This window comes from Myotis nattereri, assembly GCF_964212035.1.
Source record: "Myotis nattereri genome assembly, chromosome: 3".
NCBI classification, from domain to species: domain Eukaryota; kingdom Metazoa; phylum Chordata; class Mammalia; order Chiroptera; family Vespertilionidae; genus Myotis; species Myotis nattereri.
The window spans coordinates 145,070,076-145,097,955 of NC_138077.1; the positions used below are offsets into that span (position 1 = coordinate 145,070,076).

The window sequence follows — 27,880 nt, forward strand, 5'->3', positions numbered from 1 at the left end:
ATTTTTTAAAATATATTTTTATTGTTTTTATTGATTTTTTTTTGTTTTTATTGATTTTTTACAGACAGGAATAGAGAGGAATAGAGAGTTAGAAACATTGATGACAGAGAAACATTGATCAGCTGCCTCCTATACACCTTCTACTGGGGATGTGCCCGCAACCAAGACACATGCCCTTGACCGGAATCGAACCTGGAACCCTTCAGTCCGCAGGCCGACGCTCTATCCATTGAGCCAAACCAGTCAGGGCTATATTACTGTTTTTATTAAACTTCCCCCTACGAATGAGTGGGGGGCAAAATAACTTAAAAAAAAAAACAGATCTGCTGTAGCAAGTATAACTCATTTGGCATAATTTTGGTATTTTGAGAAATCCATCAACATTATTGGCCACTAAACAATTAGTAATTCATTATTATGGTACACTTTAAATGGTGTCTTCTCACAAACATTTTGGAAAACTGACAAGTACATACTAAAACTGAATATATGCATACCCCATGACCCAATAATTCCACTCCCAGGTATATATATATATCAATAGAAATACATATATATATATACATATATATATCTGTATATATATGTATATATATACATATATATATATTTTTTCTCACCAAAAGACTTAACAATGTTCTTCACTGCATTATCCTATCTAATAATAGAGAAACATAATAATTAACCGTAACTTCGCTACCCTTCCCATTGGCTAATCATAATCAGCAAGATATGAAAATTAACTATCAACCAAGATGGCGGCCAGCAGCCAGGCAGCTGAAGCGAACAGGAGGCTTGCTTGCTCCAGTGATGGAGGAAGCCAAGGTTCCCCGCCTGCCGCTGCCGGCCTCTGAGCTTGCACTCTAAGAAACAATGTTGCAATTATAGAAGCTAAACAAACCCCAGAAACCTGCTTTCAGCCATCAGAGCTGGAGCAAGCAGGACCGCAAGAGTGTTACAATTATAGAACCCAAATAAACCCAGATACCTGCTTTCAGGTCTCAGAGCTGGAGCCAAGCCTCAGAGCTAAAGCCGGGTCTCAGCTCCAGTGACAGCCATAGAAGGTAAATAAATCCCAGAATAAAAAAAAAAGAAAAAAAGGAGAGGTTGGGAGCTTCAGTCACCCGCCAGCCTGAAAATGGGCCTCAGCCCCTCACCCAGACTGGCCAGGTACCCCAGTGGGGACCCCCACCCTGTAAAGGGTGTGACCAGCTGCAAACAGCCATCATCCCCTCATCCAGACTGGCCAGGCACCCCAGTGGGGACCCCCACCCTGAAGGGGGTGTGACCAGCTGCAAACAGCCATCATCCCCTCACACAGGCTGGCCAGGCACCCAAGCGGGACCCCCACCCTGATCCAGGACACCCTTCAGGGAACACCAGCTGGCCCCCACCAGTGCAGCAGGCCTCTATCCTATATAGTAAAAGGGTAATATGCCTCCCAGCACCGGGATCAGCGGAGCCGTGAGGCCTCCCGGCACCGGGATCAGCAGAGCAGCTAGGCCTCCCAGCACCGGGATCAGCGGAGCAGCGAGGCCTCACTCACTGCCCCTGTGTCAGGCGGAGCCGCGAGGCCTCCTATCACCGGGATCAGCTGAGCAGCGAGGCCTCATTGCCCTGGTGTCAAGCGGAGCCACAAGGCCTCCCAGCACTGGGATCAGTGGAGCCGCGAGGCCTCGTGGCCCCTGGAGCAGCGTGACAGGGGGCAGCGCCCAAACCCCGCTTGCTCTGCAGCTCTGTGTGTGACAGGGGGCGGGGCCACAACCTCCCTATTTGCCCTGCTCTGTTCATGACAGGGGAAGGCGCCCCAAACCCCTGATCAGCCCTGCTCTGTGCCTGATAGGGGGGAGCTCCCCAACCCCGATTGGCCCTGCTGTGTGTGTGACAGGGTGCAGCGCCCCAACCCCCCCATGGGCCCTGCTCTGTGTGTGACGGGGTGGAGCCGCAACCTCCCCATTGGCCCTGCCCTGAGTGTGACAGGGGGCGGCGCCCCAACTCCCCTATTGGCCCTACTCTGTGGGTGACAGGAGGGAGCTCCCCAACCCCCTGATGGGCCCTGCTCTGTGTGTGACAGGGGGCAGCGCCCCAACCCCTTGATTGGCCCTGCTCTGTGCGTGACAGTGGGTTGCGCCGCAACCTCCCCATCGACCCTGCCTTGAGTGTGACAGGGGGCGGTGCCCCAACCCCCCAATTGGCCCTACCCTGAGCGTGACTGAGGGTGGCATCACAACCTCCCGATCCGCCCTGCTCTGTGCATGACAGGGAGTGGCGCCCCAACTCCCCAATCAGCCCTGCTCTGAGCCCAACCAGGGGCTGCACCTAGGGATTGGGCCTGCCCTCTGCCACCCAGGAGCAGGCCTAAGCCAGCAGGTCATTATCTCCCGAGGGGTCCCAGACTGTGAGAGGGCACAAGTGGGGCTGAGGGACACCCCCCCCCCGCCAGTCACAAATTTTTGTGCACCGGGCCTCTAGTTTATAATAGTTCAGAACTAGAAATTCTTCAAGTGTTCACCAATGGTAGAATGAATAAATGTTGGATATAATAAATGGATAAATTAATGGAATACTATTCAGATACAATACAATTAAGATGAACAACAAATACATGCTACAATATAAATGAATCTCACTCTGGAGGTTGAATAATGGCCTCGAAAGATATCCAGGACCTAATCCCTAGAAGCTGTGACTGTTACCTTTTATGGCAAAAAATGACTTTTGCAGCCCTAGACTGTTTGACTCAGTGGACAGAGTTTCAGCATGCAAACTGAAGAGCCCCAGCAGGTGTGTGTGTGTGTGTGGGGGGGGGGGCGGGGGTGGCGGGAGGAAAGGAAGCGCAGGCGCCAATCGATGTCTCTCTCTCATAGATGTTTCTCTCTCTGTCTCTCCCCCTTTCTCTAAAAAAAAAAAAAAAAAAAAAAAAATCAATGGAAAGAATATCCTGGGGTGAGGATTAACAAAACAAAACAAGATTTTGCAAATGTGATTTAAATTATGAATTGTGAAATGGGCAGATCATCATCCACGTGGGCCCTAAATGTGGAGATAGGAAGATTTGACTATAGAAGTGGTGATGAAAGCAGAGGCTTGGAACATGGAGGAAGGGGCCACAAGCCAAGAAAGACAGGCAATCAACATAAAAAAGGCAAGAAAACAGATTTTCCACTTACAACCTCCAGATTCAGCAACCAAATCTGGTTTTACACATTGACTTTGGCCTAATGAAACTGACTTTGGACCTTTGATCTCCAGGACTGCAAGAAAATAAATCTGTGTTGTTTTACATCACTGAGTCTGTGGTAATCTGTTACAGTGGCATCAGGAAACCAGTACACTTACAAATTATAATGAGCAAAAAACTGTATATTACATATGATTGCATTAATCTATGGTTTCATTAGTCTGAATAGTAGTTACTTCTGAGGAGGAAGAGAAGACAATGTTAAGATAGGAGCAAGAGGAAGGCTCTCAGGTGCTCATAATGCTCTGTTGTCTTGGTCTGAGGGTTAACAATATGAGTATGCTTAATTTGTGAAAAACCTTATTTGTGTATATCTTTATATGTATGGTATGTTCAGTTTTAAAATTGGTACCTTTTCAACATTTAACAATCTGATAATCTGCTAAAAAAACAAGATTATATTCAAGGAGGTGGGAAAAACACTTACTAAACAATAACTTTATTTCTCAAGAATGCTAAAGATTTGTTTCTCTCTGAAAGATTTTTTAAAATATCAACAGACAAAAGTGACTTTTAAATGTTAAAAAAAAAAGCTAAAAGTAAAACATTGCTTAATTAACTTTTGATACCTACACCCTAGGACTGTAAATTACAAAAATACAAGTAAAACCACATTTTCTTCAATAACAGTAAACAAAGGAGAAAGTCAGGTACTACATATTTAATATCAAAATGTGTTTTGGGCCTAAGATTCTTGAAACTAGTAAAAATGTTAGTAACAGAAATCTCCTGTCATTAATCTGTATAGATTATGAAATATAAAAACAATTTATAAAACACATCAGAATTTTATTGCTTGAAGAATACAGCATATGAAATCACAAGAATGTCCAAATGCAAAATCACTAGGCTTCAAACATATAATACATTATCAGATGCAGTAAAATATTAATTAACCTGAACTCTGCATCAGAAAAAAAAGGTGTGGAAAAATATCTAAGTTGTTTACTTCAGAAACAGGTACACTTAAAATAGCAAGTATAAGGATGTTACAGTACAAATTAGAAAAGCCAACACTTATTAACTTACTGTGTCTTAGACTAGACTACCTTTGGTACTTAAACTTTAAAAAAACACACAATCCCTTCTATGTTGTCCAAAGCACATCATAGATACAATGTCAACTTCAACTTAAAACATTCTGCAAAATTAACCTTTTTGTGGCATGGGGAAGTGTATTTAATAAATGTATAACAATATCTCACTTTTCCTAAAAGTGCAAAATATGATCATTAAGAAATCTAATACTTGTAAACTTTATTTAGCTCTCCAATTAAAATTGAAATCCTGACAGCCGCAAATTATCCTTGGGCTTGGTGAATACAGAAATTTAAATAGTTTGGCAACTGACAAAGGAATTTAGATTAGATTACCTCATACAATCTTAAGTGGCTTTTTCCATTGTTTCCAAAATACAAACAAGATGCCATTTCTTCAACACACTGGATTCCTATAAAAATCACTGCCATACTTTATTTATGAGAACCAAATTAAAGCTTCCTCCCTTTTAATGAGCAGGTTGAAACTACATTTTATGTTTCATATAGGGCTGACTAGTTATGACATGTTTTTTAAAACAAAACAAATCAATTTTTAAAGCTATCACTCTATGATGGAGATGATGTCATTTCAAAAGGAAGCATTGGACACTGTAGGCCATCTAGTCAAAAAAATGTAAGAGTAATGCGAAAAACAAACAATAAGTAAACTATAAGTTAAATTACAAAAAATCCCTCTTTTACAGCAAGCATGCTCATTAACTTTCCTTTTCCCCAGCAAAGGTTTGAATATTCATTAACCTCAGTTAAACCAATAAAAACTAAGCAATTGTTTCACAAGTTCCAATAAACATGGATGAACTAAGTAATACTACTGACAATTAATGGAGTGAAATAGTAAGAATCATGACAGTCCTCAAAATTGGGCAGTCTTTGAAATGTAATAGTGTAGCTCAAAATGAATTATGCCATAATAAAACAATAGGTTTTACCTTTACATAAAACAAAAACAAAATAAAAAACACGACCCACCAAATTTATACACTACTATGGAACATATCCTCCCCCCCCCCCCTTCCTAGTTTTTGAATGGCTTGTTTTGAAATTCTTTCAAATAAGTATATTTATCTGAGCATATATGTGTTTGTGTGGCCTATACATACAACAGAACACTACTGTTGTATATATACACACACACACACACACACACATATATATAGCCTGTATATATACTCATTTTAAAAGACAAAAAAAATCACATACTACAGAAATGAACTCGTTCTTTTTAACCAATCTGGTCTAATGCCTACTGTATTACACAGCACCCCCTCCCACAATAATTTAATATTCCCAATTTTTAGGTAAGTTAAAAGGGCAGAGGAAATGAAAATACGGATTTAGAGTTTCTGTATAAATTTCACTGTACTTTTATAAAGTTGAAGTTTTCTGTAACACTGTTTATTGATCAATAAAGGACTCACTGCTATCTAAAATCTCATAAACACCATTAAAAATTCAAAATTGATATTATACTGAACCTTAAATTTTCAATTGTTCAAAGAGACAGTTTTCACATGAATAGCACACAATAGATGAAAATCAATAGCAGACATCCCTAGGTACCAGTGGCAAGTCCACCAAGATGCATACAAAATTACAGATAAGCATTTCTTTCACTGTTTTCTTGTGCAGGGAAAACATTTATAGAGGAAACAGAACCTCAGCTGGTGAATTTCAGATATCATCATCATCTTCTTCATCCTGAGAAGATCCTGCCTGGTTAGATGCACTGGCTGAGGCAGCAGCAAGCTGCGCTTGTTGGGCAGCTTGCTGCATTTGAAGCCATTCCTGCTGGGCCAGTTCTGCTTGTTGCTGTCTAGCCTAAACACCAAAAACATAAAAACAAGTAATTTTTTAAAAACCCATAGCATACACACTTTAGTTAACTGCAAACTTAGTCATTATCAAATTTGGATATTTCCCAACCACTATATAACTACTGTACATCTGGAGAACAGGAACTCCTTGAGATTGGTTCTCTTATAGATAGTCCCCCCACTATGTCACATAATTTATGCTTTGGTTCAATTGAAGAAGCTGAAAATGTAGACAGGAAAATCACAATATCCTCTCTTTGGTTCCTTTACCTGTATTTCTTTTTCTTTTGTTTCACTTGATTCTTCTGTTCTCTCAACTTACAATTTAAAAAAAAATTTTTTTTATTGATTTCAGAGAGGAATGGAGAGAGAGAGAGAGAGAGAAACATCAATGATGAGAGAGTCACTGACTGCCTGCCTCCTGCATGCCCCACCACCTGGGCATGTTCTTTGACTGGGAATTGAACCGTGACCTCCTGGTTCATAGGTCAACACTCAACCACTGAGACACTGGGCTCAACTTACCATTTTAATGCAAACATTTTTTAATCTACAATTTTTTTTTGAGTTTAAAAGCTCTCTACTACAGTGCCCCTAACTCTTGGGGAAAAGTACTATACATGAATGCAATAGCTATCTTAATATTTCTTTTGAGTTTCTATCACAGCTAGTGATATATACATCTCTGTATATATACATCTCTTATTCTGTCCCTCTCCTTCCTCTATTAATATACACAAGCACACACACTACATACACAAAACACACTCTTCCCATATATGAAAAGACACTTACCAAGAACTAAATTTAAATGGGATAGTTAGCCCTAGCCGGTTTGGCTCAGTGAATGGAGCATCAGCCTGAGGACCAAAGGGTCCCGGGTTTGATTCCGGTCAAGGACACGTACCTTGGTTGCAGGCTCCTCCCTGGCCCTGGCCCTGGTTGGGGTTCATGCAGGAGGCAACCAATTGATGTGTTTCTCTCGCATCTATGTTTCTCTCTGTCTTTCCCTCTCTCTCCCACTCTCCCTAAAAATCAATAGAAAAATATCCTCAGATGAGGATTAAGAACAACAACAAAAATGGGATAGTTAAAATCCATTCATTTGACATATCTATCCTCTATAAAAACCCCAGGATTTTAGAAACCAAGATGTATATGCAACACATGCACTGCTGCCAACAGCTAAGGCTTCTTCCCAATTTAATTTTATCCATTAGCAGAAAAACCACATGAAGAAGGGGGAAAAAATAAATGTTATTGAAAAGATCATATAATTTCCCATTAAATGCTACCAAACAAAACGCTATTTCTCTCTCTATGACTTTTCCCGAAGTTGTTCCTTAAGCCTGGCTCATAGCCTTCTTACACATGGCTAATTCCTAGTCATCACTTAAAACACAAATCAGTTGGTCTTCCTTGACCCTTCTAGTTCATATTTTTTTTTCTAGTTCATATTTTGTCCTCTATTTCATATGCAATAATTCTCTATGCATTTCCATACTTTGTTCTCTAATTACCTAAGCAAGCATATATCTATTTTCTTCACTACACTTGAGAATAAAGACTTTTTTCATATTCATTGATTACCAATACATATTGGTAATGTGTATATTTTCTTTCTTTTTTTTTGTTAATCCTCACCAGAGAATATTTTTCCATTTATCTTTTAGAGGTAGTGGAAGAGAGACATATCAATGTGAGAGAAACACATCAATTGATTGCCTCCTGCATGCACATCAACCAGGGCCCGGGCTGGGGAGAAGCCTGCAACCATGGTATGTACCCTTGACTGGAATCGAATGCAGGACCCTTTGGTCTGTAGGCCAACATTCTACCCACTGAGTCAAACTGGCTAGGGCGGTAATGTGTATATTTTCTGAGTGAATGTTTTGTGGGAAAACAATGACGATGACCAACATAACCTCTACATTTCTAACTTTTCTTAATCTGTCATGAACTTATTATCTAAACATTTCTAGAGGACAATTCTAATCAGGTCATTATTATACTTTTAAAAATCATTTAATTGTTACCATTTAAGTCCAACTTTCTCAGCCTGTAATTCAAGGTCCTCCAAATTACTGCATGACCCAATCTATCCCTCTAATCTTTTTTTGTAACATGCACCTTGTACTCAAAAACAAAAAAAGCAAAACAAACAAACAAAAGAAGCCTAGAACATAAAATGTTTCCCAAACATACACCATCCCTCACATTTTCGCTATCTTTACTCATGCTGACATTCATTCTATTTGAAATTTCTTGATTTTCACCAACTAAAACTCTACTCTTCCTTTAAGTCAAACTGAAATACTATTTTTCCACTAAGTTTCTTTTTTTTATTCTGCCAGTATCATTCAGATGTAATCAGGAGATAAAAGTAACACTAGTTAGGAAAACAGAAAGAATCTAACATAAAGGATTATTAACCAAGTATAAAGTTGGTAACTAGGTAAATGAAAAGGCAAGAAAAAACCCACAAAGGTATCATGTAGTTGGCAACTACAGAGAGCAATCACCAACCTTAAAATGGGGGGAAAAAGGGAAAAGGCTGGAATTTTTAAAACTTGGGAGCTTAGAGGAGCAACCCATGGAAGTGAAGTTCAGATCTCTGAAGAAGGGGCATTGATTGGAGGAGGGTCCCAAAGTTTGAGACTCACATCCTTGAAGGAGATGAATATTCAGGCTGGTTCTTTAAGAATTAGAAACATAGCAAACTAGATTCAATTTGTGCTACAGGGAAAAACTGATGTAGCCAGAATGAAACAGCATTGCTAGGTTGTACAAAGAAACCCAAAATTAACAGGAAGTAAAAGAATGAAGCCCAAGTGCTGCCTTCCTCCTCCAGCCTAGCAATCTCCCTCTAGAGCCCCCTACTGGCAATCAGAGTCTAAAAGCAGTCAGCTAGAAAAGCGGAAGCACTAGGCCCTGTCATGGAGCACAGAAAGGGAGGTTTCTGCCAGAGACAACTGCTTTGTACTTGGCAAACTCCCATACCACCAAAACTGAATATGACATCTCGGTACCTGGGATCTCTATGTCTTCCTCATGAGAGTGGTCAGCCTCACATACAGTTGTTAGTGTAGGAAATTACAAACCAGGTATACTAATAACTACTTTTCCCATTTTTGTGAATATGGAAAATAGGTATTCTAACACACAGGCATATTTACTTTTATGGCAGGAATACTCAGAGTTCAAAATAGACTAAGAGTGCTTCACGAAAAACATTTTAAAAGTTCGTAAGAAAATTGTAGGGCAAAACAAATGTGTGAATTTATCAACTTCCAAGAATGCTGTGTGGCCTAATCAACTACAAATATGTATAATTTCATAGCATTGAAAAAAGTCAATATCAAGTCTCTACACAGGTTTTATTGCAAAGGTGCATTGTCTCAAAGTTTATTCAGTATCTGTAAAGACATGTACTGGTTATACTAAAAATTTAACCGATATGAGGTATCATGCCCTCATATCAGCCAGATCCCATACTTTCTCTCTAAACATAAAAGCAGTCCTATGCCTTTAAAATTACTGTTGATTGATAAATTTTATTTGTATTCATTTCCACAAATTAAAATTTCCAATGGTATTCTAATTTCCTTTTACCTTCTTGCCTCTTACCCAATTCATCCCAACTACTTTCCTCCTAAAATGGGAGTGTGAAAGAGGTAAGTAGGCATATACTTCCAAATTCATTTCTTTTGGAAATTGTCATTATGTTTTGAGATTTTCACTCTCACATACTAATCTTGATTTTTAATATTTCCCCCTTTCCAAATATTTGCTACTAGCAGTGAAAGACAGCTTAAAATGAGACTTTGTGTATTTCAAATAAAGTCTAAAAGATGAAGTAAAATGTAAGTGATGAAAAAGATGCTGTATTAAGTTCCTTTCAGATTTAGAACTTAAGTACTTTGTGCTCTAAGGAAAAAGCACTAGCAGCTGCTATAATTTTACCTCTCTGCTAATTTTCCTCATTAGAGCAAAGAATCTTCACCCATATATCAGGGCAAGGAAAAAGGTGATAAGAAAGAGGAAATAAAAACAGATGACAAGGAGAGGGAGGTGAAGACAGATTTGGCAGGCAGTCAATTATTTCTTTCATTCATATTTTTGCCTTGAAAGGATAAAGCATATTCCACTTAAAAATTTCAAAATAAATTTAAGTAAACAAAAGGATGGCTAAACCATCAGTATGGTATTATAGAAAGAGCACAGGTTTTGAAGTCAGAAGATATGAGTTTTCATTGAGATTCTAATACTTCCTAATTGTATGAACTTGCTGGTTTTATTTAACTCAATCCTTCCTAGTAAACTAAGCTCCATAATGATAGAAACTATACTTCTTTTGTATACTGGTGTAAGCCAAGCACCTAGCTCTATGCCTGGTAAATAGTAAGGTGGTTAGTAAATATCTGCAAGAACAAATAAATAATTTCATGCAAGTTTCTCCATCTCCGAGTCTGTTTCTTAATGTATAAATGGATATAATAACATTTATATTATACACTAGAGGCCCAATGCACAAAATTCAGGCACTGGGGGGGGGGGAGAGCGGGGGACGCGCACGGGGATGTCCCTCAGCCCAGCCTGCACCCTCTCCAATCTGCCAGCAGTTGGACATCCCTCTCACAATCCAGGACTGCTGGCTCCCAACTGTTATCGCGCTCCTCCTGCAGCATCACTATTATATGTTTTGTTAATTTTTTTTTTCTACTAGTATTTTATAACTAGGGGCCCGGTGCACGAAATTTGTGCACTGGGTGTGTGTGTGGGGGGGAGAGTGTCCCTCAGCCCAGCCTGCCCCCTCTCACGTACTGGGAGCCCTCAGGCATTGACCCCCATCACCCTCCGATCGCCTGATCGGCCCCTTGCCCAGGCCTGACGCCTCCGCCAGAGGTGTCAGGCTTGGACAGGGGACCCCCATCTCCCCCCGATCACTGGCTCTGGCCCCCGCCCAGGCCTGAGGCCTCTGGCCCAGGAATCATGCCTGGGCAGGGGACCCCCATCTCCCTCTGATCGCTTGCTCCACCCCCCGCCCAAGCCTGACGCCTCTGACCCAGGCTTCAGGCCTGGGCAAGGGGACCATCATATCCCCCCAGTCCCCGGCTCCACCCCCCACCCAGGCCTGATGCCTCAGCCAGAGGAGTTGACCCTCATCACCCTCCGATCACTAATCACCGGATCGGCCCCTTGACCAGGCCTGAGGCCTCCGGCAGAGGTGTCAGGCCTGGGCAGGGGACCCCCAGCTCCCCACGGTTGCAGGCTCCGCCCCTGCCCAGGCCTGACGCCTCTGGCCTAGGCGTCCGGCCGGGGGAGCGGGGACCTGCAGTGGCAGCGGGGGGTGCCGCGATCGTGGGCTTCATTTTAGGCCCAGGCAAGGGACCCCTAGCTCCTGGGACTGCCAGCTTCGACCGTGCCCAGCTCCCATTGCTGGCTCCACCCCTACTTCCTGCTATCACTGGCCAGGGCGGCAAAGGCGCCTGATTCTCCGATCATGGCTCGGGGGCAGGGGAAAGGCGGCCCCAGGGCCGCCTTTGCCCTGCCCCCCAGCTCTTAGCTCCCCCCTGGGTTTCCGATCACTGTCAGTGGCAGGGGGCTTCTTCCTGCTTTCCCTTTCGCCTCCCTGCATTGTGCCTACATATGCAAATTAGCCGCCATCTTGTTGGCAGTTAACTGCCAATCTTAGTTGGCAGTTAATTTGCATATAGCCCTGATTAGCCAATGAAAAAGGTATCGCCGTACACCAATTACCATTTTTCTCTTTTATTAGTGTAGATACAATCAGCAAACAATATATGTCAAAGATGAAAACAAATGTAGTAAAGGTTTCCTTAAGTTTTTGAATATGTAACTTCATTTACTTGTGATTCATAATTTTTTTCCTAAACTGCTGTAAAATCAGTAAAAATGCCTTGGCAATTTTAGCATAGTTCCTAGGATATTGGTTGGCACTCGAAGGGTTAACTTGGCACCCTCTAGGTGATTTGCAATAGTACAGAATCAATAAATGATACCCACTGACGTGTATGTTTTTAAAAATTCTCACCCGAGGATATATTATTGATTGTAGAGCAAGTATGTCAAACTCGTGGCCCAAGAGACAATGAATATATTTGCAGCCCAGACAATGTAATGGTATGTAAGAAACTTTTTAATAAAAATTTCATAATTTAATTTTTACAATATCCTGGTATACATAATTATTAATAACGAACTACAACGTTCACTAAGGACTGATTATTATAATTGTGTTGCATTCATTTCCCTTATGCGCCATACACGCAGGTGCACCATTTCTCTCCACTAACACTAGCAACAAATATTTTAGCAGCCGAATGCCATATTATTAGTCTTGTACTGGCTTATTTGGTGTGTGCAGCAGAAAATATTTCGCTTTCGGAAAACAAGAAAAATAGGTTTATTTGCGTTGCACTTATTAATTTAGGCAGTTATTCAGTGTCTGGTAAGATAATGTTCAAGAAAAAAATATTAATTTTTATTAAAATGTTCTATTATTTTATGTTAACAATTACTCATTTATTTCAGCCCTTTGTATTCAGCATGTCCCTATCAAAATAACCCTATGTTTCTATGAAAATTGAAGATTTTGTTTTTTTTTCGGCCCACATAAACTTAAACCTTGTTTATTTGACCCGTGTCAGCCTTTGAGTTTGACATGCTTGTTCTAGAGTGAGAGGAAAGGGTAGAGAAAGAGAGAGAGAAAAGAAGAGAAACATCAATGTGAAAGAGAAACATTAGTTGCCTCCCAAACTCGCCCCACCTGGGGATCAAACCCGAAATCTAGGTATGTGCTCTGACTGGGAACTGATCCTGCCACCTTTTAGTGTACGGGATGATGATCCATTCAACTGAGCCACCTGGCTCTGGCTAATGGTTTTTTTAATCATTACTCCTTCTTTTTTACCTTACATTCATATGGATTACAATACTGTTTGTACACACCTGCCTCAAAGGTTTGTCCTCTTTAGTACTTATAGATTTTACCAATATAACAGTAAGAAACCATGGCAAAATCTATAAGCACTATAGGTTGTTCTGAGGATTAAATAAAGTAATACAGTTAAATTACTTGCCAATATGATTAACACATGGTTAGAGCTCAATAAATGTGTAGTAAGCTTTTATTCTCTTACTAGAGGCCCAGTGCATGAATTCATGCATGGGTGGGGTTCCTTGGCCTGGCCAGTGATCATCGGGGCCGATCAGGGCCATCTCGCCCAGTCCCAATCTGCCTATCAGGGCCAGTCGGCCGGGGGGAGGGGCCGCGGGAGGTTGGCGGGCAGCAAGAGGTTAGCTGTGGGAGCACATTGATCACCAGGAGGCAGCTCCTGCATTGAGTGTCTGCCCCCAGGAGGTCAGTGCACGTCATAGCGACCGGTTGTTTGGTCATTTGGTCACTTAGGCTTTTATTTATATATAGATTAGTTTAAATCAGTGGTTCCCAACATGGGGCACACACCCCACAGGGGGGCAATTTGATTTTTAAGGGGGGGACAGTTGGAGAATGAGTTATTAACAGTGAATTTCTTATGGTTCTAGGGGCCTCATATATAGTATATAAATATATACTGTGACATATTTATACATTTCAGTTCTCTCTGTTTTAAAACTTTATTTGCTATTTTTCATATCACTTCATATTATTATTTTTTAACAATTTCTTAGTGATTTCTTCCTCAGTACTTCAACTGTCCTTTTGTTCTTTTACTTTTCTTTTTCATGGATGCCATATTCTTTGGAAACTTGTTTAGACCAAGTTATTGGCCTTTTAGGCTTCCTCCATGTGAATAGGAGTTCACTTTTTGAATAATAAGAATTATATGCCAAGGAGGGGAGGCATCAGGATTTTAGAGATGCTTAGATGGGGCATGGCCAAAAAAAGGCTGGGAACCACTGGTTAAAATGTTGACTGGAGTCTAGTACCTGATAACACTTAAAACTCAAATGCTTTTGGCATAAACCAAATTGGATGTTATGATTGCAAAGAGATCAGCTATGGTACTAATCTGGAATAGATTACCTAAAATGATACTTCCAAATTCCAATGGTAACTACAGTAACTGGTAGGAAATCTATTCAACCCAAAACTGCCTTACAATTTCAAATGAGAGGCCAGATCTTAGTAAGGGGAAAAAAACAGCCTAATCTTCATTAGTATTTGGGTGCTAATCCTTCACAGTCTGGGTATTAGACCTGTACCAAACAAGAAAAGTTTTCTTCCTTTTTCTGCTCCTCTTGCATACTTCAAAAATTTTTTTAAGATTAGAATGTTTTAAGTGTATATTAAAGATCTAATTTAAATGCAAAGTAGATGTTAATCACATTTTCTTTATATGCCATTCATCATAAATTTTGAAAAGAGTATTTTCTCATCAGCCCATCATTTTAAATCTTAAGAATGTTTAGGTTTACTTTTCATGCTTTGAATAGTCATTCTGTCTGGGAAAAAAAATCAAAGTAAAATCTCAGTAGTTATTTAGAGTTGTTCTCTTTAGAAAACAGGTTGCTGCAAATATTTACTTTTACATGAAGTAAATAACTGGCCAAATAGAGTCAATCTGGCCATCTTTACTAAACATCAGACTCCAAGATTAAATAAACAGCCACAGAAAGAAAATTCTGCGAGGTAAGATGATCTAGGAAATTATTTCAGAAACCGGGCTGATTTCTATTACCAAACAGCATAGGATTCAGATGACAATAATTTAAAATGAATTACTTACTTTTGCAAACAATTCCTGTTGTTGTCTCAATAACTCTTCTTCAGGAATGCCAAGGTTTTCCAAACGAGAACTGGCCTTTCTTCTTTTTAATGCTACAGTCTTGCATTCTTGTAAAACTTCTTTTACTTCACTGATATAAGAGCCAAAGCCCAAACTTTCTAGGGCTAGGGAAATGAAAATATGAAAGAATGATAGAACACAGCTTTTCTTTAAAATATGAAACTTAAAGGTTTTGTTTGGTTTTTGAGGAGGAGGTGGTTGTTTTCTAATAATTTTACTATCTTTCAGTTGCACAGCAATTATCTAGATGACTATGACAAAGTATTTTGTCAACTATCTTAATATTAGATTGCAAATTAGTTAAAACTTAAGAACAGGCCTTCCCTTTTCCCTTTCTTGCTGACTAAAAACCAAAGCATTTCCTGGAGGAAAGAAAAAAGCCCAATGTAAGAACATGTGGTTTTAGTAACAAAACATTTTTCCTATGCCACTCATCGTAAATCAAACATCATTAAGTTAGTCACTTTCTCAAAGAAGACCAGAAAAGCAAATATTTGAAATATATTTGTTAATAATATATTTTGTGCCATTTGGCTTAGAAAGAGTAGGCTTTGATAACACATGCTCTAAATTTCAGTAGGATAGAATGAAAGAGTAGATAAGTTCTTTTGTTCAATATACCAACAGGAACTATTTTAAAAAAGACACTCAAACTGCAAAGTTTAAGAAATACTGTTGGAAATAATTTAAGAAATTCAGCATTTATATTGGGCCAATGAATTTCCCTTGAAAATAAAACTTAACAGGAAGCACTCTTTAAACATTTCATGTGGTGTGGCAGAAAAACTGGGATAAAGGACAAGTATAAGGATAAAAGAAGCATTTAACAAAATTCTTATTTTTAAAGCCTAACGAGGCAGGCAATCAAGGTTGTCTGGTTCTTTTAGCCAGGCAGTCCCTTTGCCTTCTCTTTCATGGGGAGGGTGGTGTTCTTTTTATTCACATTTGAAAGAAAATTTTATAAGAAAATGCACTCTCTAAATGCTTTCTGTAACCCAGAAAGACAAGGCATAAAATTTTCTTTTGGCTCATAGTGTTTAGAATTATATTGTATAGTGCTACATGTTGATCAAAGACCTAAAGACGTATTTTGTTTTCTGAGCCAATGATGAAATAGAAGTAGTGAAAAACACAGTAAATGAACTTAATTTCGTTCATCAGTTCTTATAGTCTTTTAACAATTATGATGAACCAGACTGCCCTCAGTAAATACGCTCTAAACTACCTTCAGGGATTTGCTCTTCAGGGAGAATACCAAATATGCCGTTACAAATCCACATTCCCATGTTAACTGTGGTTTTTTTTTTAAGGTATTTTAAATTATTTCAACTTTAACTACTTCAATTAAACTAATTTCATAATTCTTCTTTAAAAATGATCTGATGGCCCTAGCTTGTTTGGCTCAGTGGATAGAGTGTTGGCCTGTGGACTGAAGGGTCCTGGGTTTGATTCTGGTCAAGGGCATATGCCCAGGTTATGGGCTTGATCCCCAGTAAGCAGCGTGCAGGTGGCAGCCAATCGATGATTCTCTCTCATTGATGTTTCTATCTCTCTCTACCTCTCCCTTCCTCTCTGAAATCAATGAAAATATATTTTAGCCCTGATCGGTTTGGCTCAGTGGATAGAGCATCAGCCTGCGGACTGAAGAGTCCCAGGTTCAATTCCAGTCAAGGGCATGTACCTTGGTTTCGGGCACATCCCCAGTAGCGGGTGTACAGGAGGCAGCTGTTTGATGTTTCTCTCTCATCGATGTTTCTCTCTATCCCTCTCCCTTCCTCTCTGTAAGAAATCAATAAAATATATTTTTAAAAAAGAGATTCACAAAAATTATTAAAAAAGGGAAAAAAAGAAAATATATTTTAAAAATAATTTAAAAAAATAAAAATAATCTGATGCCATAAAGTTGAGTACTATTACTTGAATTTTAAGTAAGGCAACTTTCTGACCCTACCTTGCCACCCCAAAACTTCAGTAACACCCAAAAACTTCTGAGTTCTGTGTATCAAATTAACTGCTGTATAATTCTTGGCCTCAGGAAGCTTGGGGTATAGTGGAAAACTAAGCGAAGATTAGGCAGTCTGCATTTTTTCACTTGAACTAATAGATTATCTTTTTCCTTTTAAAAAAATATTTTTTATTGATTTTTAGAGAGGGAGGAAGGGGGAGGGAGAAGAGAGAAACATCAACATAAGAACAGAACCTTGATCAGCTGCCTCCTGCATGGCCCCTACCAGGAATTGAACCAACAACCTTTCAGAGCACAGGACCACACCCAACCGAGCCACACTGGCCAGAGGCTTTTTTTCTTTTTTAAAGGCACAAGCACAGCAGTGTATTTTCAATAATATTGGCTGGAGACAAAATCAAAAGAAACCAAGTGAATGGTTTATGATATCCTGCCACATTCTAAGGAACATCTTACCACCTTAGCCCTATATCAAAGTCCTCCAGGCTCTAGCTCCAACCTTTCCAGCTTTACTTCGCCATTACTAAACCCCTGCATACTTCTACTAAATTTGAGTGCTCAGTGTTTCCCAGCAGGCACCAGTTTCCCACATTTATGTTGATGGTAATGCAGTCAAAGCCCAGATCAAGCTCCATCTTCAAATTAAGCTTGCCTGATCCTCCTAGCCAGTGGTTCTCAACCTTCTGGCCCTTTAAATACAGTTCCTCATGTTGTGACCCAACCATAAAATTATTTTCGTTGCTACTTCATAACTGTAATGTTACTACTGTTATGAATTGTAATGTAAATATCTGATAAGCAGGATGGTCTTAGGCGACCCCCGTGAAAGGGTTGTTGGACCCCCAAAGGGGTCGCGACCCACAGGTTGAGAACCGCTGTCTAGACAGAAGTATTCTTCTCCTTTTGAAATCAGATAGACATAGAATTTAAAACTTAGTTGTCACTGTATTTGTATTGTATCATCTTGGATACATTACTTAACATCTCAAAGCTTCAGTTTTCCATCTCTAAAATGAGAATGGTATTTATTCCATATCTTCCTACAACCAGAAGCAGTATAGTGGTTAAGCACGCAGACCCTAAGTCTGCCAGGGCCTGACCCCCTGCTCTATCTCTATTAGCTGTGTGACCCTACATAACTTCCTTCACCTTTGCCCTTAAAATAAGAATAACAGTATCTACATCTCATCAGATTAGATTGCTGTGAAGAATAAATAGATATAAAGAGCTTAGAACAGAGGTTGGCCCATCGAAAAGCAAAATAAAATATTCACTATTATATCTGCATTAGTTCTAGGGTTGTAGGAATCAACCAAGTAATTAATCTAAGAGATTTAACACACTGTCTAGTACCTAAGAGTAGTTTAACTGACTTGGACTGTGTATTATTATTCTTTATTTTTTTCTCTTACATTTAAAAGAGTCCCTTAATAAGGATATAGAACCTAAATAAATAATATAGTTATGCATTATCACACCTATTTTCAAGTTGAACAAATATATTTATAAAATATTAAATTTACAAAATTAACAAGTCAACACAATAGAGAAATACCTCTTTGAAACATCATAAATTACCAGACTAGACATTTAAAAAATTCATTCCAAACTACCTTTAACCACGGAGGGTTTGGGTTAAAAATTAACAAAAACAACTCACCTTTAAAAACATCTAAGGTTGAGAACACTGCTTTAAAAAAAATTTGCAAGTAAGTCCTAGGTTAATATTTATTATTCAATGAGCTGCTATATACAAATATTGTACTCACAATAAAACACTTTAACAGGAACAGCCATAATTTAAATTCAAAAACTGAATTTACTTTAATCAAAAATTTAAATACATTTAGGCTAACATATTAATAACTGGATATAGTATCTTCTAAACAGGGAGATACTTTACATCATTTCTTATCATGTAATAGTAATCATTCCCATTTTACACAAAGTAGAATCTTAAAGAATAAGGGAAATATCTCTTAAGAAGGGTTACTATTTATGGTTATAAGCAGGCTGTTCAATGCACAACAGTACCATACCTAAGGAAGGCCATTAGGTATAAACATCATAGATGTGTATGTTTATAAAATAGTGTTATAATTTTATGTTAAAATCTGTGCCTTTTCTGGCAGATGGTGATTAAGGTTTTTAAGGAAGTTACATCATTTTCTAATATGTACTAAGGGACTTTATGGAATGTTAATGGTCCTGGCTCTAAGGCTTTCAGAGTAATATCCAAAAAATAATCATCTTTAAAAAAATTGTGGTAAAACACACACATCATTTGTTCCTCAGAGGTCTGGTTACTACCCTCTGTCATTTATCTTAAAACTATACCCAGAAAATACATGGTATATTAGAGGGGGGAAAATCACTTAGCAAACTTTTCAATTTGAAGGACATATATTAACAAGATACCCATTTAGAATAAAAAGTAAAAACTTCCACCACCAATAATATTGAAGTTTAATTTTAACAAAAATATGTTTGAATTACTTTATACTTCACAACATAATCATGTTTTTCATTAAAAAATATAACATTCTCTAATTTCTGTATTTTATTTTGTATGTATGTTGGGGGGAGGAGTGTCTGTGTAATGTAATTCACTTAAAATACATTAAAAGGATGTAGCCAAAGTGACATTTTGGCTCATAAGCAAGGCAAGGTTTCTGAAGACCGCCTTTTTTTTTTTTTTAATATATTTTATTGATTTTTTTACAGAGAGATAGTTACAAACATCGATGAGAGAGAAACATCAATCAGCTGCCTCCTGCACATCTCCTACTGGGGATGTGCCCGCAACCAAGGTACATGTCCTTGACCAGAATTGAACCTGGGACCTTTCAGTCCGCAGGACAACACTCTATCCACTGAGCCAAACCGGTTTCGGATCTGAAGACCCTTAAGAACCATGTCCTCGATTGTATCATAACTCCTGGAAATCTGGGACAATGAGAATGATGGCAGAGCAGGAATTAAATATCATTCACCTTTATATCCCTAGCAGTATCTAGCACAGTGCCAAGTACATAGGAGTATTCAAAAGTAATTGCTGGGTCACAGAAGAAAAACAAAACATATATCAATTTTAAGAAAAATAATAAAATCCTAACTTGAAAAAGTACTGATTATGGGATAAACTGTGCAATGCAAATTACATGTTGTCTCTTTGGAAAAAAATATCTGCATGGATGATCATTTAGGCAATACAATATCGTTCTCATGTTCATTATTATTACAACTTCTCTGCAATTACTCAGACCCTCTGATTTCAAAACGACTTCACATCTACTTTCCAAAATAGACTGTGGTTTAGACTTTAGAGCAGGGGTCCTCAAACTGCGGCCTGCGGGCCACATGCGGCCCGCCGAAAACATTTGTTTTTTTACTTCAAAATAAGATATGTGCAGTGTGCATAGGGATTTGTTCATAGTTTTTTTTTTAAACTATAGTCCGGCCCCCCAACGGTCTGAGGGACAGTGAACTGGCCCCCTGTTTAAAAAGTTTGAGGACTCCTGCTTTAGAGCAAAGCTACTCAAAGTGCAGTCCATACACTTATGCCAGAATTGCTTGTAATGGTCTGTGATGAGTTAAGTATGGAAAATCAAAGTACTAGTAAGCATTTAAGAAACTTCATAGCAATACTGTAACTTTATGTGGTGATAGATGTGTTAACTAACCTAATTGTGGTAATCATTTCACAATGTATACATATATCAAATCATTACATTGTACAACTTAAACTATACAATGTTGTAGTCAATTATATCTCAACAAAAGGGAAAAAAAGAACCTTTACAGCAATTCGACAGAGTAATTTTGTCTATTGAATTTAACAACAAAAAATAAATTTTTATTTATACCTTTTTTTCTTATTTTTCTAGTGATCCATTTTTATTGTCTTTTACAAAAGTACCAGTATGAATGAACCCTGGCTAGTAGCTCAGTGGTTAGAGCATTGGCCGGTGGTTGGAAGGGTTGTGGGTTCCATTCCCAGTCAAGGGGATGTACCTCCACTCCAAGTTCTGGTTGGATCCCCAACCCTGCTGGGGTGTGTGCAGGAGGCAACCAATCAACATGTCTCTCTCACATCAATGTTTCTCTCTCTTTCCCCCGCTCCTCCCTCCCTTCCACTCTGAAAAATCAATGGAAAAAATATCCTCAGGTGAGGATTAAAAACAAACAACAACAACAACAATAAAAATCCACAGAAAAGTACCAGTATGAGAGGGACTAGAATTTTTAAAAAGGCACCTAACATAGATAGCTTACAGAAACTCAATTGCTGAAGAAGCAAATCCTCAAAGACTTTTTCAATCTTTTACTACTTTCAGTTACTATTCTCATAAATGTGAAAAAAATGTAGTAAGAGATTAAAAATGCAGAAAGAAAATAGTATCACTTAAAATATTCTTATACTCTGGCTTTACAAAAGGTATGATGTAAGGTTAAACATTAACAGACTTTCAGCTTTATATTTTAACTAGAGGCCCGGTGCACGGATTTCATGCACGGGGTAGGGTCCCTAGACCTAGCCAGCGATCAGGGCCAATCGACACCTTCCGGCTGCCAGCTGGGGCCTTCATTATGCGCCGCCCCCTGGTCATCAGCGCACATCATAGCGAGTGATTGAATTCCCGAGGGGACACTTTGAATATTAGCCTTTTATATACATAGAGAGAGAAAGAGAGAGAAGATCAGAAACACTACATGAATTTTTAAAATTATTACTTATTGTAGCATATTTCATATAAGGTTCTCAACCTTGACTAATTCTCAATAACTACAAGTTATACCTGAAACTATTAAGTATTATTTATACATAAATGGGGAAACATTTAACAAATTTGCCTAAGGTAAAAAACTTTCCAGTGTAGAACTTGCAGCTCTTGACTCTCAATGTCAATTCTTTCCATAATGTAACAGAACATGTTAGAACTCATTGAAGAATGTGTTCATTGAAACCAGCAATGGAATATGAGGAGCACTTCAGAACTCCCTCTATTTGTGTATCTGTGATCTTCAATATAAAGTCTACTTTCTTAAACTCAAAATAAGCAAGACATTTACAAAAATATTTTAATATAACTTTATAGTTATAGTATTTTAAGTTATAGTATTTCACATATTTACTGGCAATAAAATTACTTCAATTTTTACTTGAATATTACAGAACTGACCCAAGCAAAGTGGCAAGTGAACAAGTGAGATGTCCTGAAGCAGTCTAGTTCATTAAACTTATTATTAAAATTCCAAACTTAAACAATTACACTACTTTAAAATGTACATTATTATTTCACTTAGATATATCTTACATTCCTAAATAAACAGTGCTGACAGAAAGTGTGAAAAATGTATCTACTGTGACTTAACCTAACTTTCCAGTTAGTCTGTAAAAACGCACTTAAAACACCTAAAATATATACATATTAAATGTTTCTTTTAAAAAAAAGTAACCACTTAAGACAAAAAATATGTATTTAAAATGATTAAGAAATCTGAGACTAATATCTATACTAATAAAAGGGTAATATGCTAATTAGACCAGGAGACCTTCCGGACAAAGCCATGGTGGTGGGGCCAAGGCAGAGGCAGTTAGGGATGAGCAGGCTGGCAGGGAGGGCCAGTTGGGGGCAAGCAGGCCAGCAGGGAGGGGGGGGGGCATTTGGGGGCGAGCAAGCTGGCAGGGTGGGGGCAGTTGGGGGAGATCAGGCCGGCGGGGGGTGGCAGTTGGGGGCAAGCAGGCCAGCAGGCAGAGTGGTTAGGGGCGATCAGGCAGGCAGGCAGGCAGGTGAGTGGTTAGGAGCCAGTGGTCCCAGATTGCGAGAGGGATGTCCGACTACCGGTTTAAACAGGGATGGGGCCTAAACCGGCAGTCGGACATCCCCTGAGGGGTCCCAGATTGGAAAGGGTGCAGGCCAGGCTGAGGGACACCTCTCCTCCTCACCCCCCACCCCAACCTCTGTGCATGAATTTCGTGGACCAGGCCACTAGTGAGATTATAAATGTGTAAAATCTAAACATCTAACTGGGGAGAATTTTGGGCAAAAATGGTAGGTCCTTATCCACTAAACAATGTCAATGTTACAAGAAAAAATAGGTAAATTTATAAGACTATAACAGGTCCATACATGATTTTTAAAAAATTAATACATCATATTCAGTATGCAAAGGAAAATGTTTTCATTGGAATTTTCTGACTTATATGGTAATCTGAATTTATCATATTCCAAAGTTGGGGCATTTAACATACTGCTTGCTACAGCTGCACTTTTATTCCATCATGTCAATCAGAAATCTAAATATATCCTAGAAAAGAATAAATCTACCCAAGAAGAGATTGTAATGTGTTATTAGATTTTTGGAACGATCCCCACTTCTGTGGTGTAAACAAATGTTTAGGGAGATCCTTTAAAATTTTTTTGCAATTTTCATTAGAAAGGCAATGTTGATAAAAGATCCTTTTTCTTTTTTATGTGTTGGATAATCTTGTGAAGGACTTCTGACAACAACTGCACATACAATATAAAAATAAAAACACAAGAGGAAAAATAGACAATTTGACTTTCCCTTTACTTGCCAAGGGTATCCAGCACACCAAACAAATAGAAAAAAATTGTAGCTTAAAAATGGAATATGCTTTTTCCTAGGGAATCTATTTTCTCCTTATGTACTAAAGTGAAAATGGCAGAGTATATTTTAAATCTACCTCCCACACATCATTAAGGACCAAAAATGAATCATTTAATCCTTTTGTCAATATTGACAGTAAAATATTGGATATGGGAAATATGAGCAGATGTGTTCTCTACTTCAGAATAACAGGAAAGTCACCCTTTAAAAAGTGAAATTATAACAATAAAATGGCAGAGGCAGTTAGGGGTGAGCCACTTGCCTACCAAATGATGCTTTAAGTGCGTTTTTACAGACTAACTGGAAAGTTAGGTAAGTCACAGTAGATACATTTTTTACACTTTCTGTCAGCACTATTTACTTAGGAATGTAAGCTATATCTAAGTGAAATGGCAGAGGCGGTAAGGGGTGAGCCACTTGCCTACCAAAATGATTAAAATGAACCATTAAACTTATTACTTTTTTTCTGACTTCAAAAGCAATCAAGAAATTGATAGGATTTTAACTGGATTATTATAAGGGACAAGCTATCACCTCAAATTGAACCCAACTTTTGCATAAGAGTATATGTAAGTACTTCCCAACACACTATGACCAGTAAATATGTCTCTCCATCCCTGAAACAAATAATCAGAATATGGTCTCTCAAATCCCTATTACTTTCCAGTTTAAGAGAAAAGAAATTGTTGAAACTTTCAGAAGTGCTGTTCAATAAAAGTTTAAGTGTATACATTTAAATAGTAATGGCAGCAGGAAAGAATAGGGAAATGTTCCATGAAAAACATCTCTTAAAATCTATTAATACAAGCTTTAAAAATTTATCTTCATAGAACAAAGGAAACTATAAAGAAGGGAAACTAAAAAAAGAAAGAAAGAAAGAAAGAAAGAAAGAAAGAAAGAAAGAAAGAAAGAAAGAAAGAAAGAAAAGGGAGAGGGGAGAATATTCACTCTTTTCTTTCAGAATAGAACTGGATTTCTTTGGTAACTTCTTGACTAATGGTAGGACCATCAAAAAAAGTTTTAAAGCAGGAAATACACTCTTTCCATTCACCACCAATAAACTTCACAGCGTTGAACACATTCGTGTGAAGAATTCTTTTACTCATGTGGTTAGAAAATTCAGCTTTTCCTCGAGACTAGTAAAGAGATCGGTGGGAAAGGGTGCTGCCCCCACTCATACTTGAGGTTCCTGCCTGAATTTTCATTTTCTGGGTCCCTTTCTCCGTTGTCCCGATCTGCTGATCTCCGCTTCGCTTTAGGCCGGCGATTTCTCAGTTGTCATTGTCTAGGCTCCACTCTAGGCAGGCGAACTTCTCCTTCTTGCCGCGGCTTCCCCGGCTGTATGTACACCGAGGCTAACACCTCGCCTTTGGGAATGCATGCTAGCTGGCCCCAATGCCTGCCATCCTCACCTGCGCCCGCTGGGTGAAAAGCACCGCGAGAGCACGACCTAGGCTCGGGACCGTCCGAGGCTCCGGCTACCCCCATGCCCGCGTGGCCTTTGCATGTCTCCGGGACCGGGCAGGCAAGGGGAATGAGGGCTTTGACGTGAACGGGTCACGCGACTGTCATTTAAACAAAAAAAAAAATCCCACCCGGAACACACTCACCTTGAATGACATGCTCCGGAGAGATGGTCTTCTTCTCCGACTTGTTGCAAATCTCATTGGCTTCCGAAGAGATCAGGTGAATGAATTCAGTGCAGCAGTTCACCACCAGCTCCCGGGCATCGTTGGCCACCCGGACATTGGGGAGAGTCTCTTTGATCATCTTATTGATCGCAGCTCTGGGGATAGTCAGATCGTCATCGTTGCCGGAGGAGGAAGCCATCGTCTCTTCCGAGCTCGCGCGCCGCCTCGCCCTCAGACAGCTCCCCGGCTCTGGTCCACTCGCTCCTCCACAAAGGTTTTTCAAAAGGCCGCCCTCGGAGCGGTCCGGGGGCGCTGTGCGAAGAGGGCGCAGAAAACGAAGGGGGCAGGGCTGGCGCCGGAGGGCGAGGAACACCCTGTGTGAGGCTCAGGGCGAGGTCGGGAGGGGCGTCGCGGGGCAGAGGATGTGGGGGCAGCGCTGCCCGGGTCGGGAAGGGAAAGTGAGGTGGTGAGGGGTTTGAGCACCAGGAACCACCTCCGTGTAGCCCCGGAGAGGAGGGCGCTGTCGCCCAACCGGTCCCCAGCGGCGCCGGAGCACAGGCAGGTCCAGGGGCACAGGCTTCGCTGCGGTGCCCGGCGGACACGCCGCGGGCTGGGCACTAACGAGCCGGAGCCGCCGCGGCCGCCGCCGCCAGCCGCCGTTGCCGCCGCCTCGGCCAAACCATCCTTCGGACACCACGCCGCCGCCTCACAACATGTCGGCCGCGGCCGCTGCCAGAACACGGGCGGGCGCCTGGGAGCGACTAGGGACAGAGTCAGGCACAAGGGAAACCGCACTGGGGGCCGCTGTGGCCGTTTAGCCCGAACGCAGATCGTGGAAGCCGAAACCGCGGCAACGGTGGTCCCTCAAGAGGCCAGAGAAGGTTTGCGGGAAGCCTCTCCCGACACCCTTTGCGCTACCGGAAGCCTCTCCTCCAGGCCCACCCCCCCTTCCCGACCGAGTTCCGGGAGTGACGGCGCCCTTCCCCCACCCGCGCCTTCCGCCCATCCGCGCGGCCCCCACTTCCTCCCGCCGCGGTCCGGGCACGCGCCCTGGTCCCGCGCCTTCCCGGGGCCCGGGGCTGGGCGGGCGCGCTCCTCGCGGTCCCGGCGCCCCGCGCACGCGCCCGTTGGCGGCTGCCCCGCGGGACAGCGCTTGGCGGGCGGGAGGGGTCCGCCAGCTGACGCCTCAAACCTTCTCCGAGCCGCGTTCCGGGACAAAGGGGCGCTGGCTTTCGTTAAAGGAACTCCCTTTGCTGTTCCTCAAAGAGCCTGAGTTGGGACTGAAGAGGAACGAGGCCTGGACTCTGGAGTGAGCGGTGGGGAAAGCCCGTGTGTCTGCCTGTCCGCACGGTCCCCGGCGAAAGCTTCTGATGGTACCCAGGTGACATGATTGGCATCAAAGCTTCCTGGGGTCCGCCACACCGTTTCGTTTTATGGGAAAGAAAAACATGCAGAGCAGTGACTTGCCCTCCCAGTCACTACTAATGGCTAAGCCGGAAGCTGGAAGAGCGATTCAAAGTAGTGGAAATGCTGTGCACCGTGCAGGGAGCCACGTGAGCGGTTCCACCTGGGCCGTGGTGCATGGGGTGCTGCACGTCGGCCTCGGAGGGGGAAAGTATGTGACAGCATCGAAGCAGCTCTGAGTTTTGCTTCTGTCCAGATGTCTAGTAATGTCAGTGTATATTAAGTTCTTCACAAAAACTGCATTTTTTTAAAAATTAAGTTTGTCATACTGTTATTTGGAGGAAGAGCCTATGTTATAAGTCAGTTTGGGCACTATAGTTAATCAGATACTTTGTTCCTGACACATTGGACAGCAACAGGCTTATTTGAAATGTTTTCTTAAGCTAGTTTAAGGAAGACCCTAGATGTACCTCCAGGAGATCTTGGTTAATTATACTGTTTTGTTCTTGTCTTTATTTTTTAAAAATATGTTTTTATTGACTTCAGAGAGGAAGGAAGAGGGAGAGAGAGAGAGAGATAGAAGAATCCATGATGAGAGAGAATCATTGATCGGCTGCCTTCTACTGGGAGTTGGGCCACAACCCAGGCATGTGCCCTTGAGCGGAATTGAACCCAGGACCGGTCAGTCCTCAGGCCAAAGTTGTATCCACTCAGCCAAACCAGCTAGGGCTTGTTTTTGTTTTTCATTTAGCATTTTCTCCAGTACACTTGCCGGTTCTTTAATTTCTAAAGTGCAAACTCTGTTCAATGCTACTAAGTTTAACCAAACCAAAAATGTTTTGATTAAAAAATAAAATAATGAGGACACATTTGTAATACCTTAACTAATAAAAAAATAAAAATAAAATAAAATTTTCTTCAAAATAGGCATGCCTGGGTTTTCAGCTAAATTTACAATAATTTATAACATTTGTAATTTGAAGCTTAACATTAAAAAAAGCAAACAATACTGTCCTTTTTGTTCCTTTGTCATTGCTAATACACCAATTGCTAGTTTGCGGTAATATAAATTTAAAAAATAAATTACAGCCCAGCCGGCGTGGCTCAGTGGTTGAGCATCTACCTATGAACCAGGAGGTCATGGTTCAATTCCAGATCAGGGCACATGCCTGGGTTTCAGGCTTGATCCCCAGTAGGGGGCGTGCAAGAGGCAGCCGGTCAATAATTCTCTCTTATCATTAATATTTCTATCTCTCTCCCTCTCCCTTCCACTCTGAAATCAATAAAAATATATTTTAAAATAAATGAATAATA

General features: G+C 40.4%; 1 protein-coding gene across 1 annotated transcript; it reads right to left on the bottom strand.

The window, feature by feature from the left end:
- Positions 1-4,009: 4,009 nt before the first annotated feature.
- Positions 4,010-27,789, bottom strand: DR1 (down-regulator of transcription 1). Its single transcript, XM_081087747.1, has 3 exons — positions 25,142-27,789; positions 14,870-15,033; positions 4,010-6,120 (listed from the first exon to the last, which is right to left on the bottom strand). The coding sequence occupies exons 1-3, from the start codon at positions 25,359-25,361 to the stop codon at positions 5,974-5,976; spliced, it is 531 nt and encodes a 176-aa protein (XP_080943873.1). The 5' UTR covers positions 25,362-27,789; the 3' UTR covers positions 4,010-5,973.
- Positions 27,790-27,880: the final 91 nt, after the last annotated feature.